The 23,089-nt window shown below is 36.7% G+C and overlaps 1 protein-coding gene across 2 annotated transcripts in view; it reads left to right on the forward strand.

Annotated features, from left to right (window-relative positions):
• The window catches only part of LOC131068344 (cleavage and polyadenylation specificity factor subunit 1), a 276,602-nt gene extending 254,927 nt beyond the window's left edge, over positions 1-21,675 (forward strand). For both annotated transcript variants that reach the window (XM_058003530.2, XM_058003531.2), the window contains exons 21-26: positions 11,958-12,188; positions 12,371-12,502; positions 12,721-12,894; positions 18,126-18,311; positions 20,693-21,054; positions 21,205-21,675. In XM_058003530.2, the coding sequence (XP_057859513.1) occupies positions 11,958-12,188; positions 12,371-12,502; positions 12,721-12,894; positions 18,126-18,311; positions 20,693-21,054; positions 21,205-21,319 (1,200 nt within the window). In that variant the 3' untranslated portion in view covers positions 21,320-21,675. The remainder of the gene's footprint in view (positions 1-11,957; positions 12,189-12,370; positions 12,503-12,720; positions 12,895-18,125; positions 18,312-20,692; positions 21,055-21,204) is intronic.
• Positions 21,676-23,089: the final 1,414 nt, after the last annotated feature.

Genomic DNA, 23,089 nt, shown 5'->3' on the forward strand with positions numbered 1-23,089 from the left:
TTAACACTGATCACAGTACTCATCATAAAAATCATGTCGCATAACGTTTATGAACAATCAACAATATTGTGCAAAGGCACTACCCTAGAAAATGAGCCATACTCAATTTGAGTACAAGCTGTCAAGTATGACAGCACGATCTCTTAGGTAAGGAAACCATCATTCACTCTGATCACAAGCTTCTTCAGCTCTCTGATCACAAGCTTCTTCAGCTTTTGCATGTGCAAAGAAATCTGGAGAAATCAGTGGATGACCTCTCTTAAGTTCCATATAGGAATGTATAGGAGGGGGTAAAACAACAAAATGGTTGACATTTTGAGCCGATCTCCAGCATCTTTTCATTATTAGTGTTTGATAATTAAGGTCACAACACCATGGAACACCATGGATTGGGTTTCACTTTAGTTTGTAGATCTGGAATTCACATTTACCTACAACAGCCTTTCTCGAGGACAAGGAGTTTTGGATTTTCTAGACAAGATTCATCTCAGTGGCACATTACTCAAAATTGGCTATTCATTTTCAACTCATCAAAAAATTGATCCAACATAAACAACATTTCTGATGGTTGTACATGCATAAAGACATTTAGGCTCACTTTATGTTTTGCGACCCTTAAAACATTTGCAAAACTAGCTTTTTGCAACTTGGATGTATACACACATCTTTCAGTTCCATTTAGACCATGGGAATCTATGAGCATAGATTTCTTCTATAACTCTATGATGAACAAAACATTAGCATAATTATATGTTTATTGTAGTTGATCGCTTCTTAAAAATGGTGACCATGGTTGCATGCAAGGAGACTATCAAGATACCGGAGACAGCCAATCTCTGATTTTTCACATTTTGTGTCATAACCCCTCCTTAGCTGGGTCAGCCCAGCCCTTCTTAAAATGGTGTTTTTAAACAGCCTTATTATTTAAATAAAGAAAGTACAAATTCGGATAAAAATAATAATAATAAATAAAATTTAAAGAAGTAAAATTCAAAATTTGGAACTAGGTGCCAAAATTGGACCCTAACACCCTACACAAACATGTATAGAATTTGTCTTGAAGGACTGAGCACTAGCATGGAGGTTTGGTATGTTTTGAGAATTTTATCAATTGGACCAAGCTAGGATTGCTTAATAGGACGCAAACCTTGATCTGAACTTTCCTAAGTTTCCTCTTTAATTTTGGCTATTTACATTTTCTAGAAGCTGCAATTAACTATAGGGTTGTTACTTGGTTGGATGCCATTGGAGATTTGGAGGGTTTGTGCTTGGCAATCTGATTGTAGGACAATTGGGTGCTCACATCGCCTCTAGCACTCAAACAACAAGCCAAATTAGCCCCAATTTGTCCAGCACATTGAACTTGGCCCTAATTCATGGGTCACTTTGGGTCAGCAAATTTGGCATCTCATTTAGAATACTGGGCAAGACTACATCAGGCCCTTAGAGCTAGGCAATTCCTAGGTGTGGCCTCTTCTAACACCCTTGCTATAGAGAGGAGCCGTAGGTGGATGATTAGGACACTAAACCTAAGGGTGTCAAGCGTTAGGATTGCTAGACATTCCAAAAAAGGATCTACTGCTCACAGAGATATAAACCAAGTACTAGGTCCTTCAATTAAATTTGTTTGTCACCTCTAACCCAAGAATGACTAATACATCCTCGATAACAATGCTATTCGGATGGGTCCCAAAATTGCTTCTCACACTCCTAGAGGAATCAATTTGCTTTAGGGCCAAGGAAATGTTGTCCTCAAAATGTGAATGATTTAAGGCCAATTGCTAAGAGTGAGTATTCTCTCCTTTGCTTTGGGCTGAACTTAAATCAGGAGGGTGTTCCTAGAAGTATCCTTTGATAAGATTGATCACAACTTAAGACAAACAAACTAAAATTGAAATGTTTTTCATTTTGAGTGTATGGTGGATCATTAACTTCTAGGACTAGTGCCTTATCCATTCAGTCACAAAGTTGCAGTTTTCCAAGAGAAATACCACACTAAAATCACAACAGAATGAGCTATGCATATACATACACTAGAGATATGATATCAAACAAGTGAAAACACTTAATAATCCCTTTGCAAACTCTAAAAAGTCATATCCAATAAAGAAGATACCATTACGATGCAATGAGATAGAAGTTGTGGCATTCATCAAATCCATATCACAATCATACTAGCAAATGTGGCAAGAGGAAAGCTTATGCTAACATGTTCACAATTTATCACATAGAAGTTTTCTTGACAATCTCCATAAAAACAAGGATACATTCAATTACAAGCAACATTTAGAATACAACATCCCTCTAATTTATAGAAAAAAAATTGTAGGCAACTAGACTTGTAGGAATTGAAACCCTAGATAGTCCTTAACACTTATAGTTTTGTGGAAACGTAGAAATGACTAACTATTTGCTTGGAGAACAAACCTTTATACATAGCAATTTGTATGGTCACTCGGTTGCTTGTGGGATTTCAACCAAGAGGATGTCAAAAATGTGTCACAATTCATCAAACAGATGTTTTCTAGAGAAGTGGGATTTCAACTAAGAAGAGGAAACCTTATGCTAGAATGCTGTCACAATATATCATATTAAGTTTCCATGATGATCTCCAAAAAACGAAGGATACATTCAATTACAAGCACCATTTACAATACATCAACATCCCTTTAATTTATAGAAAAAAATTGTAGACGACTAGACTTGCAAGAGTTGAAACCCTTGTTAACTCTTAGCACTTAGAGTTGCGTGGAAATGTAGAAATGACTAACTATTTGCTTAGAGAACAAATCTTTATACATGGAAGTTTGTATGGTCGCTCGGTTGCTTGTGTGATTTAAACTAAGAAGAGGATGTTAGAAATGTGGCATACAAGAGAAGCAAAATCCGTCAAATGAGCGGTTTGGAGTTGGCATGATGATTATTGGTATTTGGAAATCAACTATTGCATTCATAGCGTATAGAACTTCATCATCGTCAAACAATGAAATTGCATGTAGATCTACGCCATTGGAATGAAAAATGTTTTCTTTGTAGGAAAGTTCTTTTGGAACAGTTTTAGAAGTTCTAGACATTAATGGTGCTCTAAAAAGTTTTGGTAATTGATAAGAGGCAATTTAGAAGAATTGCAAAAGTTTGATGCAGGACGGGAGGTTAGAATAGCAAATGCAAGGTTTCTTTGTAGGATTGGACATTAGAATAGGAGATGGAGGTTAGAGGGTCTCTTGAAACTCTGCAAAAGAATAAAGTGAGTAGAGGAAGCAAGATGGAGAAATGTAGGATCTTGTTGTGGAACTAGAGGGTAGGATGGGACATTGGAATTAAACTCCAAGAGTCTACTTGAAGTTCTAATAATGCATTTTTTATGCAATTCGAACACAAAATAAATACTAAGTATTTATCCTCTCTTGAACAAAGAAACCTCATATGCTAAATAATGTGATCAAATGAGACAACTCCAAGGTTTACAATGCGAACAATTGATTTTATGCTCGGGATAGACTCAGTGATGTATGATGTGATAATGTTGGTAATCACAAAGGGACTTACACTTATGAACACATGGAATCTTATTAACTTGCATTAAAAATAAAGACAAAAGGAGATAAGGGTTTAGAAAGTCTATGCTAACACTTATAATGTAAGAAGTACTTGTTGACTTGATGCAACCAAATGAGGAAACTACACAAAGATGGTGCAATCTCCCAAGGATGAGCGAATGATTTTCATATCATGTTATGCACACCAACATTATGAACAATGAGCATTAAGCAATTGAAGCTAAGCTTTGATTCAAGTTCAGTCTAAATGCATTGCAACTTGCAATCAGCAAATTCCAAGTAGTATGAACATTAGGTTTCACCATTCATCAACTATAAAATCTTCTTTTCAGCTAACACATCTAAACTATGAGAAGTAGAGGCCATGCAACATGTTGGAATAGCACACAAAGTCCACCATCACTTCAATGAAAATAGTATGTTTATTACAACAAGCCTTGGCAACAATCTCCTTTCCTCCTACTCTACAGCTACTAACTATCATCTATTGATCCACTACTATTAACTACTGTCTATTAACATTTACAAATGAGAGAACTAAGCCTTATATAGAGGACTCATTACAATTCAAAGGCTCAGATTGATTCAAAATCAACAACCGAGATTACATGATAAAACCCTAATTAGGGTTAGTTACAACTAACTCGATTCAACCAATGAAATAATTACAATATTTAGGACACATTTCCTTCTCTGAATTTGCACCAATTAGGAATGAGGTTAGGTATGTTAAACAAACTTTGATGTAGTGCCATGTGTCACTTGCTCTTTCATGATATGAATTAGGTTTACTAAACTTGGACACGTTGATGTGGCATAACTTGATTGGGTTGATGATGACTAGATGCCAACTTAGCTTGTTCCTCATGTGGATCATCACAAAGTGTTTGTGTTTCAAGCAATATCTCTTGATACTCAACAGTATCCAATTGCTTGATTGTGATGATGGGACATATTCCCAAATCATATCATCTTTGGGTGATCAAGCAAATTTTCTAACTTTGCTTAACTCTTCTAGAACTATCTAACTTGATCCCACTTGCACTTCATCTTCTTGCTTGGGAATTCCCTTCTTTGTTCTTTGTGCGATGAATTTCACCTTGAACATCCTACTTCCTCCTGATAGTCTTTGGTCATGAAATGTGAACATGTGCTTGATGAAGCGTATGCTTGATGATGTTTGATCTTGATTTCCCGATGCCTACGCTTGATCATCATGTGCAAGTTCATCTTCTCACATGGTGAGGTTATCCTTCTTGCCTTGAAAGCCCTCTATTATGGTTGAGTACCTCATTTGATTTGCCTCCTTGTATTTGTAAGTGTGATCTCTTATTATTAATGAACTCCTCTTCATTCGTCGTCTTTGTATGTGATGCACAACCTCTTCCTTGACTTGATGAGCTCCTTATGATGTTGTTCATTCTTGAATGCTGATTCACTCCCTTCGATTCATGTAGGGCAATGTTGTCTTGATATTGATTTCTTTGATTTTGCTTTGTTGAATCAATCTTGAATGACCCCCTCTCGAATGTCTTGATTTTCATCCTTATTCTGGAGTTTTGACATCCATCTTGTACGCCTAGTGGGCTTGATGCTGTGATGTTCTCTACCATGTCTCAAAGCCTCCTTTCATCAAGACCTGGTAAATCAAAAGAATTTGAAATTATACCATATGAACCAAATACAAATGGCGCTAAAAACCCTAGAAATAAAAAAGATACAAAGCATTAGATCCGAATTCAACTGATTTTCTTTCTGCAATGCTGCTCCTTATTTCTTGTCTGATTTGAATCATTGAATCATTGAATTGATTTCTTCTTTATATGCTTCCTTACCTCTAACTCCAGCTAACCTCAACTAAGTCGGCTGGCAAGTCATTCTTTGTTTTGCATTCAAATTTTCTGATTTTTTCCTTAAAGGGGCCAACTTAGGGCTTGTTTACCCCTGAGTGGGTTTGAAGGATCTATATGCATAAGAGTGCATTTAGGGTATCATCATGCACCATTTAGAAAGCCAAATTCATGAATATAAGTGGCTGACAGCATTTAATTGTTTCCTTCTCTCCCAAGCCAAGTTGGCTGAGGTTTCAAATGATAACCAAAGTGCCTATAAATATGAGGTAAGTACCATCCCTTAAACATCATCCCAAACCAAATTTATGATCGCTCTGCCTTACATATTAAGATTAAATTTGAATTAAGATGTTTTAGTCTAATTTCTGATCTTTAAGGGTCTGATCTCTGTGTTCTTCAAGTCTGAGTTTTCAATGCTTGGGGTCTGATTTTAAACTTGACCTTGATGTTTTCAGGATCTGATTTTATCTGATTATGATCAATTTTCACTTCTTTCCATGAGCGCATATGATGAGTATCCTTGCACAGCAGATTTGAAGCATGTACCTGCACAAACAGAACGTATATTGAAGCTGTGTTCGCACAAAATGACCTGGGTGCAAATGAGGTATGTGGATGCACAAATGCATGAGCACTTTGGGAGGGGGTTTTGCATAAGAATGAAGTGCTAGAGTGTGTTTCAAGGTTATGTATACATAAAATCAGAGTGCATTTGGAGTGTGGGTCTGCACTGCATCATACATGCTAAAGTCTCCTTAAAGCCTTACATTCTGATTTGCAACTTTGAGATGTCATCATTGAAGGTAAATCAACTGCACAAAAGGTCGGTTCTTGGGGGTCGTTTTGCACAAGTGGAAGGCTTGAGCACATTTTGCAAGTAGCACTGCACATCATGGATATAAGTTCATTGCAGGGGTAACCTTACACGAATTTATGCATGGATAAAGTGGGGTCTCTTAGTAAATGCTAAGGTTGAAGGGTGAAATTCACTTGCGCAACCTTGTATGGAGTACTCTTGGTGGGAATGCTTACATAAGGCAAGATGGGTGCATACATACCCCCTGCATGCATGGTGGGCTTGAAGGGTGACCTTGCACAATGTGGTATAAGGTGGGTTTAAGGAGTTTCTGTGCAAACTTTGCCTTGAGCAGATTTTGAAGGTAGTAAATGAATAAATTTCATGCTAGAGTGCATTCAAAACTCAACCTTGCACAACTTTGATCAACACCATTCTTCCTCAACATTGAGCCCTACACAAACCTAGCCTTTGCCCACACTAGCTTGTACATGAAATTACCTCCTTGGTACTTGATCACTTAGTCAATTTTCAAATGACGACATGGGGTAGGTCTTGACACCAATTCACAACTTACCCCCCTAAACCTTGCATAAATTTATACGTGCCAGGAGAGGGTTGAATTTTACTTAGACAAATTCTCACACCTGTTCCTCCATCATAATATGATCTTGCAACTCATGGCCTTAAGGTGATATGCTTGCAGTTCCTGACAAAACTAAAAGCAAGCTTACCACTTCATGCTCAATCATCCATCCCTCACAAACCCTAACATTCTAACAAGACCTTTCCAACTTGACAACCTTTACAACACGACAACGTAACAGCATCCCTCAACCCAGACATTCACACAACGTACCCTCTCTCACTAGGAAAGGCTAACAACTACGATTATCGCCAAGCTTGAGGATGACCTAACTAAGACACCTAAGCTAAGCAAAAAGGGGGGGTCCCCATTTGCAATGGGGCAATGTGAAAACGTCACAACAAGTCCATATGAAAATATGGAAGGACAAGAGGTGCGGGATTTCAATGCGATATTGGAGATGAGAATTGGACATGGGGATGAAAGCTTGGAAGGCCATTGAAACTCTGCAAATGGATGTAAATTAAGTAAGTCCAAGATGCAAGAAAACATTCGGGGAAAGGATGTAGAACCAAAGTTAGGAACATCCCAAAGTCTAAATGGATTTTGTATGTTAGGAAGAAAGCAGTGGCAAAGGCATTTGGAAACTTTTTGGGAATATGAAATGAAACTTGTTGTTGGAAGTGGAGGTAGAATCTAAGGAAGTCCAAATGTTTGGAAGTGCAACAGGATTCCACAATAAAGGGGAACTAGAAGGAATGTGGGAAATGATTGGGAAATTGGAGCTTTGGATGTCTAGTGGTGGAGGGGAAATGGAAATCTACAAGTTCACAAAGTAGAGGGAATGGAATATTGTGGTGGTATTGAGAAGGATGGGAAGTTGAAGATCTGGATATGGACAATGGTTGGAAGAAATTTGGAAGACTTACGCAAGTCTGCAAGGGGAAAATAGGGAAGGAAGCAAGGGTTATGGGAATCGGGAGTGAAGGACTAGAGGTCGGGTGAAAGAAGGGAAAGGGAAGATGTATGGATGAACTTCGCAAGTCTGCAAAGCACATGAAACTTGGGTGGAAGTTGCGAAAGAGAGAATGTGGGGATATAGAATAAGATGGGAGATTGGAAAATGGAAAGGAAATGGAAGAAGTTTGGATGAACTTCAACTCCACAAAAAAGGGAAAATAGGAAATGAGTAAGAGAAAGGGAGAATGCAAGGATGCAAAAGAGGACGAGAGGTCATGATAAAGAACAATCATAGACATCCATTGAAAACTTGCAAATTAATGGAAAGAGGCAAACAAAGAGAGGAAGGGACCAGGTAGACATAACAAAATCTCTATGTAGGATCAAGGGAGGAGACCAAATAGACATAATAGAATCTCTATGTAGGATTGGGGTCAGGACAATGCATTAAGAAATTGGAATAAGTCAAGTAGTCCAATAGAACTCCACAACATTGCAAAAACTATAGAAAGTAACTAAAACACTCCCAAACTTAGAACCTCTTTTGGATTTTGCAACTTCTAGTATCTAATAGGATCATGGGGGATGATGAGGAAGAACAATTAGTCTAGTCTAACCAAAGAGGATCCATTTAAATGTTTCTCAAATTGGCTATTTATGATGGGGAAAATCAGGCTTAATGCACTAGGGGGCTGGGATTCAAGCAATTTCTTGCACTGTCAAATTGGATCCCAACACCTACTTTGAATTTGCAGAACTTGTTGGTTTTAGCATATTCCTTGCAAAATTTGCCATGGGTTTTCTCTCAATTTTTAGCTAGCAAAATAAATAATATTTGTGAGGAATAATGTAAACTGCACATCATCTTATTGCATTCCCTGTGTACAATAAGACAAATGATGAGACACCAATAGTACAAAATTATTTAATAGTCAACAAAGTGAAACTTCATCTTCTAATTTAAGAATTAGCTAAGTCAACCAAAACAGTTTGGATATGAAGGGATCTTTTAACATTAAGTGTCCCATTTCGCAATGGTAACAATTCCATCTTGGAATGGATTTGAAGATCCTATAATTCACATTCTCTTACTTTTGAATTAGTAGTTAGACATTGTACAAAATATAGTCTTTGTAACACGTAATCAACACTATGAAATCCATCTCTAGATTTATTTCACAGGAATATGTAGTTTTATTGTTCTAAAACCAAACATGTACACAAATGTACAAGATCTTGTTTGCGATGAAAAGTAGAGCTGTATTTGCTAAACCTTGTTCTCTCTAAATCTGCAATGGTGATCCCACAATTGTTTTTCACATTTCCATTCTATGTTCAATTGATCTTGTAGTAGATTTCTCTACCAGTTAGTCTATAATCTTCCCTCATATCTACTCTTGGACTCAACATGAATTATGTTATTAAAAGATATGATAATGATAAAAAGTTAAAAAAAAAGCCAAAATTGACTTAAGCAAATAGTATTCAAAGTTATTGTTACCAATCAGAAAAAATTCTAAGTCATGGTTCAAAAATTTGGACTTAGTAAAAACAGATCAGGCCTAAACTTTGACTTGGACTCGGAACTTGGCAAAAACTCTACAAAGTTTCCAAACATTAAATAGACACATAAATTTGTAGTATAATCTTAGAGGACATTTATAACACCAGATTGAGAGAATTGATGAGTAGCCTTGTCCTTCATTTATAGATAAAAAACTTTGAGTTCACAATTTAATATGATTATAAATTATAAATGCATATTAATATTTTGCAATTTTCTTCTCTGACTAAAGCTTCTAAGTGGTTGTATGGTTGTCATCAAACTGGATGGTAATGATTCCTATTGAAAAACAATATCAGCCTTAAACATATCATGCTTGTCCAATGAAGCCTCTATTGATGCTTTGTGTTCTGTCTTTTATGGTGATGCTACATTGACTTCCCATTATTCTTTTTCCCTCTCAAAATTAGCTGCACATCTATAGAAAACATGGGCTCCACATCCAGAGCAATCCAATTTGAGTATAGATCAGTGACATCTAAGTTAGTCACTTTGTATATCTCCTATGCATTCACCATTTTGGTGTGTAGACCTATGTAACCCGGGGACGCATCCCCAGGCTAAAATCCTCCGTCCCCGTACCCGGGGACGGCTAGGGGATGACCCCCCACCATCCCCAAAATTGCAAAATTTGTGGGAAACATCCCGGAAACTTGGGGACGGCAGTGATTCTCAAAGAGGACGTCCCCCTGTCCCCAACATGGTTGGGAGACAGCCAGCCATCCCCCTTTTCCCAGCACATTTTTAAAAAAAAGACTCGAATGCTCAAAAAAAAAAGATTTTTTAATTTTATTATAGGTCTGTAAAACTGGATTTTCACTAATATGATGGGTAAACATGTCTGAATCACTTCCAAAAGCACTTAGAAATAATGAGAAGCAGCCTGGTAATAAATTTCACAAACACGTAGAACTCGGTAGTGCGTAAAAAAGTGGTTGCAGGTCTGCAATATTGGACTTTTCACAATTATGAAAGGTAAATGGGTCTGAATCATAGCCAAAAGCACTCATAAATATTAATAACAGCTTGGTACAAAATTTCACAAATACCCAAAACTTTGTAGTGCATAAAGAAGTGGTTGTAGGTCATAATAGAAATGGAAGACTATCAAAATATCCTCCAACCAGAGAGAAACAATGAACTCCATGCAAACAAGTGTTGGCGTATTGACAATGTATTTTCAATTATGAATGCATATTGAGTATTGACAATGAATTTTGAACACAAATGTGGTATGTTAAGGTTATGTAATGTACATATACCTGCTTTATCCATGTTTTCGTATGAATATAATGTATCTATACATGCTTTATCTATTTTTCATATGAACATTTAAAATTTCCCTACATATTTTAAATTTTTCCTATATTTTATATAGCTGTCCCCCCGACGTCCCCAAAATTGGCAAAAAAAATTGCCGTCCTGGAAACTCATCCCGTCATCCCCTGCCGTCCCCGTCCTGGAAACTAGGGGTAACATAGGTGTAGACACATGTTGTACTATACAAAAATAAGATTGTTCAAGCATTCTGAGTCAATTTGTTGTCCTTTTGTGTGAATGGTTTGAAATGTGCTCTAATTATGGTCACAACCTTAAGTTCTATAGGGACGGATATCTAGATGGCAATATTTGAAGATTAGGTGTTTATGCACCAGAATTTTCCACCACAAATCTGCTTGGAGAACAGGCTTAAACTTAAAGCTAAACTAAACTAAATAATTTAAACTTGCTGAACTTGATATGTTCTTTTTTAACTATGTTCTACAAGGTTTCCTAGATTGGGATGGCAAGGGATGGGAAGATGCATTTTGGGGACAGATTTTTTGGAGGCCGTTTTATGGAATGACAAAGGGTGTGTCTATTTAAACAATGGGGAAATTTAAAAAATATAGGAAAATTTTTGTTAACATTGATAAGGCATTCATTATATACATTATAGATCCTTAATACATAACATTCACAACAAAATGACCAAAGGTTGCAAGTTCCAACAACAAAATGATAAAAGTATAGAAAATATGCTGCTACCCTTAACTTACAAATAACTTGTGCAATCAATGAGCCTATCTCCCTTGTATTAGGATTGTAACTGTTGACACAAGCAACAAGAAGTTCCTTAGTTGGTATTGGAGTTGTCTGCCCCTAAGTTCCTGCAAAAGAATTAAGCATGCCAAATTTTCTGGCAGCAATAGAGATCTGTCCATCTCTTATGTCTTTTTCTTGTGTCTCCCTTTCTATGGTCTGATAAAAGTCTGCACTATATTGTTTTCTTTCTAATCCTTCATTGCCCTGCTCCTTTTCACTCTTTTTGTGGTCAGATCTATTCCAAATCATATTTTACCTATCATATGTCAATATATTTATTTGTTTATTTATTTCTGATTGTGAAAGTAAAATAAATCAAAACAGTTTTATATAGTTTGAGTTTGATCACAAATTGTTTTCTGGTGTTTATTTTCTGCTGGCAATCTTGTTCTGAATTTTCTCCTTGCCGAACTTGAATCCAAACATGTACCTTATGACTTAGGAACTTGGCACATATTTGCTTCTTTCATGGTTAAACACAACTTATATATTTTTGGGGGAATTACTGCTTTGGTATTATAACACAATTTTTCTAATACTGTTCTTGTTCCAGGTTTCCAGACCTGTGAGTCAAGTTCTACCTTCACTTGTTGACCAGGATAGTAATCATCAGACAGAGGTAGATGGTGTTGGATCTGAGGATGTGGAGAAATCATTTATTGTAGATGACTTTGAAGTGCGTATTTTGGAGCCCTCAAAATCAGGTGGCCTTTGGGAAGCAAAGGCTTCAATAAAAATGCAAACTTCAGAGAATGCAATTACTGTTCGCATGGTAACCCTGTTGGTAAGGTTGCTTCGATAGAGTAGATGAATTTTGTTTTAGTCTAATATTCCGTTAATTGCCCTTTTGTTTCCATGTAATTCAGACTGTTATAATAATTGTATATTTGCTGATCTTGTTATAATAATTCAAACTTACTGTTTGGATATTGTGTTTGTTTTTTTACAATTGTGCTACCTCTCCAGAATACTACAACCAAAGAGAATGAAACATTTTTAGCCATTGGGACAGCTTATGTCCAAGGAGAGGATGTTGCTGGAAGAGGTCGAATCATCCTTGCATCTGTTCGTCAAGATCCAAAAAATCCTGATAGCTGGGTATGGCTACTAATTGAATTTTAAGTTTTGTAGATATCTTGTTCTTTGAAGCCTTTATGGGATAGGATTTTGTATGGCTGTTGAACTTTTGTTTCTTATTCCATATTGATATTAGAGGGAATGATGTGTTTTGGGACTTAATGTTTCCTGGCCATTGAATGTCAGACTTCTGAAATTATTCTGAGCTATTATTTCTTTTCTTTGCTGTACATTTACAGGTGACTGAAGTGTATTCAAGAGAATTGAAAGGTGCAATTTCGGCTCTAGCAGCCCTCCAGGGCAATCTTTTGATAGCATCTGGTGCTAAAATTATTCTGCACCAGTGGAATGGCGAAGAGCTAAATGGGTTTTCATTTTATGATGCTCCTCATTATGTTGTTAGTCTAAACATTGTAAGCCTCAAATCTACCTCACTGTTTTCTGTCTTTTAGATTTGCTTGGGAATCACTTATTTTATTGATAATTTAGGGAATAATATCATTTTGAGATGATAACTAAATTATATATATTTTGCCACTGTGTTAATTTCTGTGAAGAAAGGGTTAACTGATAAGAATCTTGGCCAAACCTGGACCGTGTGCTTGGAATCAGCAAGGATCCTGCTCTGGGCCTGTGCATTTGGCCAAGGTATGTACCCAGGCCAAATCCATAGACCTGGGGCAAGGCACTAGGTGAATCCTGAAGAACCCACATGGGTACCGAAAAGTTCAAAACAGGGCGATTTTTGGAGTGTAGAAAAGAAAAAGAAAAACACTTAGTGCTTTACTTAGTGTTGATCAAGATGAGGGGTTTGATGCCGCTATTCAGGACTTGCATAGTGCAGCTAGTGGGAATGGCATTGGTACTACTTTTGATTGTAATGAATTAGATGATGACGTTGATGTTCTTGATGAAAAGCAATATGATGAGTTGTAGTGATTTTCCATGTGCAGTTGCACTAATATAAGCCATTTCGATTTACTTTAACATAGAATTATCATGTGTTATATCTATCTATATAGATAGATAGATAGATAGATAGATAGATAATTGTTCACTAACATGGATGTTTTGCAGGTTTGATATTTGAAAGATTTGTATTCGCTGAGAGTTCAGTAACAGTATATATTTCTCCTTCTAGATGAAGTTACTTCGGACAAATGTTAAAATACTTTAGTGCATAGATAAAAGTTATCTTAGAGCTGTTGTGTTTCTATCATTTTCTTTTTAACTATGGAATGAGGGAGGTGTTTAGCAATAATTCCACTAGCCCCATTATTAATCATGTAATAAGGAGGTTTTTCAGTGTTCCACAGGGACACATTTCCCCCCCTTTTGGGCCACGTCTCGGAGATGGGGACGTTCCCGGGATAGGAGGACGTGGACGCGACGTCTCCCGTCACTGCCACCGGAGCTCCGTTGGAGATGGGGAAACGTCTCCAAGTTTCCTTGAGAAACGTCTTGGTGTCTCCAAGTCTCCTTGGGAGACCCTAAGGCGTCTCCAAGTTTCCTTGGGAAACTCTCAAGCGTCTCCATGTCTCCTTGGGAGACTCCCAAGCATCTCCAAGTCTCCTTGGGAAACTCCCAGGCATCTCCAAGTCTCCTTGGGAGACTCCCAGGTGTCTCTTGAGGGGCAAGGAGACTTGTGGGAATCTCCCATCCGACATCTCCAAGACTCCTTGGGAGACTCCCAGACGTCTCTTGAGGGGCAAGGAGACTTGCAGGAGTCTCCCATTCGAACGTGTCAGACTCAAAAAGCAATTGAAATCCTTTTATTTTTTTAAATTTTGAGCGATTTGAGCATTTTGCCATTTTGTCTTTTGTAATGCTATTGCTATTTGCTACTCATTGTAATGATGTATCATGTAATCATCATTATAGACTTTGTGATATCAGATATTAATATGATGTTTTAATAATAGAAATCTCCAATTTGACAATTTCATTTGTCAAATTTTATTTAGAAATTAGCATTCAAGAAATCTTTGTATTTAGATTTAATATTTCAAATTTTGCTATTTTGTAATTTTACTAATTCCCTATAGTTAATTTGAAATGTAATTCTTATACTGTTATACTTCTTTTCACAACTAGTTTTCCAAGTACTATATGTATAATTATATCAGCACCACCACCTTGCCACCCGCCTGCCGTCTCCAAACTTAGGCCCTTTGTCCCCCCATCCCCAAAACCCGTCCCCAACGGCCGTGGAACACTAAGGTTTTCAAGCCTTTGGAGATATTGCATGGGTGCAATAGGTGAATATGGTGTTTGAACCTGATGGCACATAATGCATGGTCTATTTTTTTCATTTTAAACTATATTGGCTTTTGTGGTTGAATTTTTATTCAGGTCATGTAGTTCAATCTAGGTGGAATTGTTGGCATTATGTGAACCAGCATGAGCCTTATGTAAACTGGCATGAAGACATAATGATATTGTATGTTGTCATTGATGTCAATATAAGACATGGTGAGAACCGGCACATGTGATAGGTGAAGAGAGAGGAATCGGCATATGTATGAACCGGTTTATATGCCAAAGTGAAGCGGCACATTTGTTCAAGGTGAACCGGCATGTAGTTATGTGAACCGGCACATGGAAGCATTGTATGGTTATCGGTTGGTAGGTAGCTTCCACTTCAGGGTTTTCGGTTGGAGCAACTCAAGTGACTCAATCAGTAATCTTCGTGTGATGAGTTAGCAGTATGATGGAGGACAGATCGTGTTGCCACGTAAGCTCTATGCGCGTGAAGGATCTTGCATGAAGAAGACTATTCCTATCCACCTCGGGAAAGTGCGAAGTCTGTCAAACGGTGATAATGAGTGATGGGTTATTAGCCGCCATGAAAACGGTGGATAATGGACGATGGAGAATGTCTTGAGATCGATTCAAGATTGTTGCATTTAATGCAGCATGATTCAACGGTCAGGAACGAAACGTTTGAATTGCTTAACCTAATAGGTTTAGGGTTTAGTGTTTTTGCTACCAACCTATATGTTTCCTATAAGGTCGATGTTGGGTTTCTATCTGAGGTTGTTGGCAAAAGTTGTGAGTGTGTATCCAAGGAAAGTGATACGTGATTCTTGCCAGACCATAGGAGAGAAGAGATACCTACAAAGTGAATGTGCAAAAGGAAAAGAGGAGCCTAAACGGATCTGCATTAGCGTTAAGTGCTGTTAACAGATCATTGTAATACGTGTTGATCTCTAACCACTTCAACAGTTGTAAAATCCCCTAACAGGGTAGCCTTAACTGGCTTGATTCAAAATCCCTTAAATCGGGTGGTCTTAACCAGCTTGTTTCAAATCCCTTAACTAAGTAACTCGAGGCTAATGAATCCTGAGAAGCTTGAGAAGCTTAGGAGATCCTTTCAGCTATTGAGTTCTTGAAATCCTCTAACAAGGTGACCCTACCAGGTTTAACCCTTAACCGGGTATCCCTTAATCGGGTGATCCCTAACAGGATCGGTTCCTACCAGAACCTATTGTAATGTCCTTAACCGGACAAGGCTCCTAACAGAGCGGACTTCTAAAGAGTTCAAAAAGCAGCTTGTGGGTATTCATCCCCACCGTGGTTTTTCCCAATTGGGTTTCCACGTGAAAAATATGTGTGTCATGTGAAATGCTTTTGTCTTGTGATGCTTTGTCTTACCTGTTAAGCATATGAAGGTTCTATGTTTTATGCCTGTCTATATAACACATTGAACTCACTGTTGTGAAGATCTGATGGTTAAGTTTACTTATTTATGCATGAGAATATAATGATACTGTGGTATTGAGCCAAGAGGAAAGCTTATTGAGTGACCGGTTCATGACTGGTTGAGCTATACTGGATGTTGTTGGTTGCACTTTGTTTTACCGGTATCCCTGTTTGTTAGTCTTTTGGAGTATTTGCTGTCAAACCGGTTTTGGATGATTATTGGTGTTTGTACTGATTCACCCCCCCCTCTTAGTACCAGTTTGGTACTAGTGGTTTATCATTGAGTTATCAAGACTCAAAAAGCAATTGAAATCCTTTTATTTTTTTTAATTTTGAGCGATTTGAGCATTTTGCCATTTTGTCTTTTGTAATGCTATTGCTATTTGCTACTCATTGTAATGATGTATCATGTAATCATCATTATAGACTTTGTGATATCAGATATTAATATGATGTTTTAATAATAGAAATCTCCAATTTGACAATTTCATTTGTCAAATTTTATTTAGAAATTAGCATTCAAGAAATCTTTGTATTTAGATTTAATATTTCAAATTTTGCTATTTTGTAATTTTACTAATTCCCTATTGTTCATTTGAAATGTAATTCTTATACTGTTATACTTCTTTTCACAACTAGTTTTCCAAGTACTATATGTATAATTATATCAGCACCACCACCCTGCCACCCGCCCGCCGTCTCCAAACTTAGGCCCTTTGTCCCCCCATCCCCAAAACCCGTCCCCAACGGCCGTGGAACACTGAGGTTTTCAAGCCTTTGGAGATATTGCATGGGTGCAATAGGTGAATATGGTGTTTGAACCTGATGGCACATAATGCATGGTCTAGTTTTTTCATTTTAAACTATATTGGCCTTTGTGGTTGAATTTTTATTCAGGTCATGTAGTTCAATCTAGGTGGAATAACATATAAATGACTGATGTATGTTTAAATTTTTGTAAGTCAAGCTTGATCTTAATATTAGGACTGATATAATGGTAAGGTTCAACAATTAGAGGAGAATCAATGACCTATAGTGAAGGTTCAAATTCAAAAGTGATTCATGACATGAGGGGAAAAAGGAATAAACAACCTCTTTTGCATGAATGTCATTTGCCAGCTTGAATCATGCCATTTGCCTTACATATGATTCACAAAGCATCTATTGTATGAGAAGATGGTAGCAAAGGTACTTTCTAATTCTCTGTAAATACAATGACATCTTCCCTGGAACTCATGATAGACAGGACCACTGAAAATAAAATGCTCCTCCACTTCCTAGAGAGAAGACACCAAGCCCTATATCCACAGTTCCACACATGTAGTGATCAGTTATTAGTAGCAAGTAACAAGAATGTATAATCATCTGTGGAAGGATGGTACTAAGGCCATCTGATCAATGACATTGGATATAATGGAGACATATAATGGTGGCATAGAAAATATGCAAAAAATGCTAGCCATAGAAAGATATCTTAGAGCTGACAGATTCCCAAAGGGATGGGAAAAAGTTCAAGTGATCTGATTATATTTCCAATATATGCCCTCTCCTCACCAAGTTCTTTTATTCTCCCTTTTATGGGAAGAATGTAGAGATCAGTAAAAGGGGCAAAAAAAGATCTAAATTGGAGTTATTAATGATTTAAATTCTGTTCATGTTTTTTAGAAGCTTTAGTGCTTTCTAATCTCTCAAGAGGATTATTGATATCGAGATTTAATATAGATCCTGCTATGTCCTTTAAAATTGTGTAAAAGTAGATCAAGTAGTTTATCTCGGCTGATTTCAATGATGCTTGATTGTATAGAACTTGTTCTTTTGGAAGAAAAATATCTTGAATACTGCTGCTTTGATCAAACCGAAATGGTTGTCTTGTATCAAAATTTTAGATCTATTTTTCTTAAACCAAAACCACTGTATTTGAACATATGCCATTTTGTTACAGGTTAAAACATTTATCTTATTTGGTGACGTACATAAAAGCATATACTTCTTAAATTGGAAAGAAGAAGGAACTGCATTAATCTTGCTAGCAAAGGATTTTGGATTACTCGATTGTTATGCTACAGAGTTTCTAATTGATACGACTACTCTGAGTCTTGTTGTTTCAGATGATCAGAAAAACATCCAGGTAAATGTGACAATCTTTTCAAAATGCATCTATAGATTGTTGTGATCTGTATATCTTTCGTTTTTGGCACAGTGATTCTTTCTGGTTCAGATATGTGTGTTATGATGATTAGCTAAACTATTTTTCGGGTTTTCTTTTTCAATTGCATATATTTTGTTTTAATTCATAAAATAAACTGTATTTATTAATCTAGTTCATGAAGGTCCTATAATTATCATAATTGCAAATATTTGCATGGTCTTTTCCCAGGTTAAGACTTCTATTTTATATATGCTATTAAAATTCCTACTGGGAATTTATCTGACTAGGAATACTAACTACCGTGAGGTCACCCCTTGATGCCAAACTGTAATGAATTAAATGCATTTTTATCGATATTTGGATTTAAACCTTTCCCTTTCTATGCAATTATAACAAATTTGACCAATTTCTAGAACATCTGACGTCTCATTTCATTTTCACAAGCAAGAAATTTTCATCTAGCTTCCAGCTAAGGTTGTTGACTTTTATACTAATTTGTTTTGTTTTTTTATGTAAATATTATTCTTTGTACTCTATGGTTAATAAAACAGATTACAGGCATTATTAATGAAAGATACTGACATAGATGCTAGTTGGAGAGGCATACAGACCAAATTTGAACAGTTAAAAAATCTGTACATCTCGTATATATTTTTTTAGTCTACTAACAAGCAAATGACTGCCAACAATCAACAAAATCAATTTTAACTAAAGAACTTTATCCCTAGGGGCATCGCATATGAGATGATACATGGCAACTACTCAAAGACCACGTGGGGTCACATAAAAGTCTACGAACCAACTAGGCACAATGATTTATTAAACTTCATTACCATGGAAAATCATCACTCATATCTTAATATTATTAGAATTATACAAATTCATATATCTCCGTCCATAATCACAAACATCCCTAATCTTTCCAACACAAACTCTAGAGATTACTATCAATATATGATTTCTATGTTCACATTCTTTGAAGACCTTGATGAGTACCACCATAGATTATACTTCAAGTTATATTTCACGTATATATTGGTAGGATGTTTGAGAGTGGTTTCAAATCTCTAGGAGTTATATTGTAAATTCTAGGTTTTAGAAGATCTTTTAAATTTTTAGACACAGTCAAATTTCAGTAATCAATAGGCTCCTATTAGCATTCTCTCGCTCTCTCTATCTCACTCACTTTATCTGCCCTGAATTTTAGACCTATCTATCTCCCTATGACTCTTCCTCAGTCCCCTCTCTCTACCACTCTCTATCTCCACTCTCTCCTCTCTCCCTCAAGATCTAGACCTCACTCTCCACCCCGAGGCCCCCATGAGGAGTGCTAGCCTCAACCTCTTTTTGGCGAGGTGGGGGAGCCACATCGGACTCGTAGGACTAGACGTAATCAATAGGCTCCTATTAGTATTCTCTCGCTCTCTCTATCTCACTCACTTTATCTGCCCTGAATTTTAGATCTATCTATCTCCCTATGACTCTTCCTCAGTCCCCTCTCTCTACCACTCTCTATCTCCACTCTCTCCTCTCTCCTCTCTCCCACAAAATCTAGACCTATCTCTCCACCCTTCACTCTCTCACCCGCAGACCCCCATGAGGGGTGCTAGCCTCAACCTCTTTTTGGCGAGGTGGAGGAGCCACATCGGACTCCTAGGACTAGACCCTCTAGTTCTATCTCTCCCTTGGTTTTCACTAAGCTAGGAAGAGGAAGATGTAAAATGTTTTGATGTAATATTTACTTTTAGTTTTACAAAAGCAATTTGTTTTTTCATTTTGTTTCAGTTTGTCAACCATCAGCATTCCACAAGAGGATGTCATTTTGTACCCAATTTGCATTTAAATCAATCAAATATGTCTAGACTCAGCTTGTTTCTTTTGTGTACTCATTTAATATGTCTAAACTCAGCTTGTTTCTTTTGTGTACTCGTGTATTGGATGCATCTACTCATTGAATTTTGCAAAAAAAATGCATCTCTATTTAAATTTAAGCAATTTTTTAAGTTGCCGAGTTTTCACAGAGTTTTTGTTTTTGGGGCCTTGGCAAGTTTTTTGTTTTTTGGCGAGTAGTTTAACTATGAGTACCACTTTCAACATGCTTCTTGAAACTCTTGTTAGTCTTAGTCCAAGTATGTAAGAGATCATAAGGCTGGTGTGATGACTATGTAAATTTCTAATTATTGTGAGGTAAATGCATGGTCCCTTCTGCTCTGAGTTAATGGCCAAATATTTTATTTTCTTTAACACTACATCTTTTTTGAGCTATCCTCATGCATAACTTTTTTTAAATGTCAAAATAATTACCAACTACAAGGAATAAGAAATGTCTGACACGTTCGTTTGGCAATTTATTTCATCAGATATTCTACTATGCACCTAAAAGCATGGAGAGCTGGAAAGGTCAAAAGCTTCTTCCTAGGGCTGAGTTCCATGTGGGAGCACATGTAACAAAATTCTTACGATTACAGATGCTTCCTACTTCACTTTCTGACCGACCAAATCGCTATGCTCTTCTATGTGGCACACTTGATGGAAGCATTGGATGTATTGCTCCTCTCGATGAGCTGACTTTCAGGAGGCTCCAAACATTGCAGCGCAAACTAGTAGATGCTGTTCCACATGTAGGTGGATTGAATCCAAGGGCATTCAGGCAGTTCCGTGCTAACGGGAAGGCTCATCGGCCAGGTCCCGACAATATTGTGGATTCTGAGCTGCTTTGCTAGTATGTCCGCTTGTATATGTTATTTTTCTTTTTAATTAAGTAGCAAATTTTATAGGCTGAAAAATAGTGCTCCTTAGGGAGCGTTGTTAATTAATGGCATTGACACGTATAACTCATGAAATGTTGTCCTTTCCATTTTTCCCGTGACAGCTATGAAATGTTACCACTTGAAGAGCAGTTGGAGATTGCAAATCAAATTGGGACTACACGAGGCCAGATTCTCAATAATCTTAATGACCTCAGCATTGGCACAAGCTTCTTGTAAATTTGTACAAATACTGTCACTGAATCTCGATAAATGAATGTCAAATGGGTATCTGCTTCTATTGCATTTCTGCATAAAGATAAATAAAAATTGCAGCAAAGAAGCTCCATTTCAAGTTCCTCTAATGTATTATAGAACTTAAGTTATTTTTATAATTATACATTTAGGTATAAGAGTAACTGTAGGCTTCTGGACAGTTAAGTGGGTTTTGCCACATATGGTGTCCCTTTCCCATATAGCATCTAAACTTTCACAATAATGAAAGACAGAGGCACGAGCCCTAATATGCACTGGTTCTATAATTGTTACATTAAATAATTTTTAAAAATTTACCAGATTCTGTTTGTAGGATTCCAGCTTTTTTAGTCAATAGTGCTCAGACATTTTTTTAAAGAATTTTTCTATATTTGCAGTTTTGAGCAAAATATTGGAGGTTTGGAGCTTAAATGTCATGCTTTCTTCTTCTAAGTTGATTTTGTCTAGCATATTCAGTGCTTTTATTTTCTAGTCATCCTTAACTGGTTTGTGTGAACAAATCTTAATTTTTGAAATTTCAAGCAGTGCTTGATTTATTTTCTGCCTATCCTCATATCTGTTGGTAGGAATTTTGTTTACTTTCAGAGGCTTGAAATTTGACTGGCCCCATTGTTTGGTTTCTCCTAAAATTTGTTTGGTGGCGGTATTTCTCATCCAGGCAATGTAGGTAGCTTGAAATGACGATTTTATGTTTTTTGACCGCAGTTTACAGTTTACTAATTGGATTTGCCTAAAAAAGAAAACATAAGCAATTGCCAACTTTTCTTTCTGGCATGCTTTCCCTAGCTTCAATTTTCTAGATGTTTACAGAGGTACTAAGCAAACATAAGTTCTTTACATGCAGTTTATTTCTATTGACACATCACAAACTTATTTTCCTGTTGAAGATTGGGCATCATTGTAGATTTTTTTTTTCCACTTTTAATTATTGCAGTGCTCTGACTGTAATTATTGAAATCTTAATTGAGGTGCTCCAACTTTCTTTATTGTTTAATTTATTATACAAATTTTATAGAGTTTGAGCCCATCCACATTCAAAGCAAGCAGTTTTTAATTCAACAATGTTTCTTTTCTGTTGAAATAAAAATCTATTCGAAAATCATGGCTTTGGGTGAGTCCTTGTTTATATTATGATGCTAAGCACTATGTTTCTTGTAAGTTGTCAGTAATGGCATGAGCGGATTCCATGTTTAAGTTCAAGTACCGATAAACATTTGGAAACATTATTGAGCAAGCTGTCTATTAATTCTAGGTAAATTGTTTCTTGTTATGTCTTGTAAAATCACTTGGATTTGATAAATGCTGAAAAGATGTCTGAGCTCACAAGAACATGATTGTATGTCCATCAATTGCAGATGATTTCATTGCAGGCATGTTGTATTGAGAGTGCACGATTTGCAATGCATTTGTTCTCATTCTAATTAACATGCATTTGTTGTATTTGAAATTTTATTATTTTGAAAGAGGTGTAATTGGAGGTCAATTCGTGGAATTTAATTTTCTAGGGCTGACCTATGTGTTTTATGCAATTAATTTTGGCACCCAAAGGGTTTAAAAAGGTGAGCATGTTTATAAGTATGATGTAAGTGTAGAAAAATGTGTTCATCATCCATTTAAGAAGCAACATCCAAAAGGTGAAAATTTGTAGAAAAGGTTGGTGTCCTAAAAGAAGAGATTGATGTCTCTTGTTGAGTTGGGGCTCGGTTGTGGGGATTGGCATCTCCAGTAGGTTGG

Source organism: Cryptomeria japonica, chromosome 11 (assembly GCF_030272615.1).
Source record: "Cryptomeria japonica chromosome 11, Sugi_1.0, whole genome shotgun sequence".
In the NCBI taxonomy this organism is placed as follows: Eukaryota; Viridiplantae; Streptophyta; class Pinopsida; order Cupressales; family Cupressaceae; genus Cryptomeria; species Cryptomeria japonica.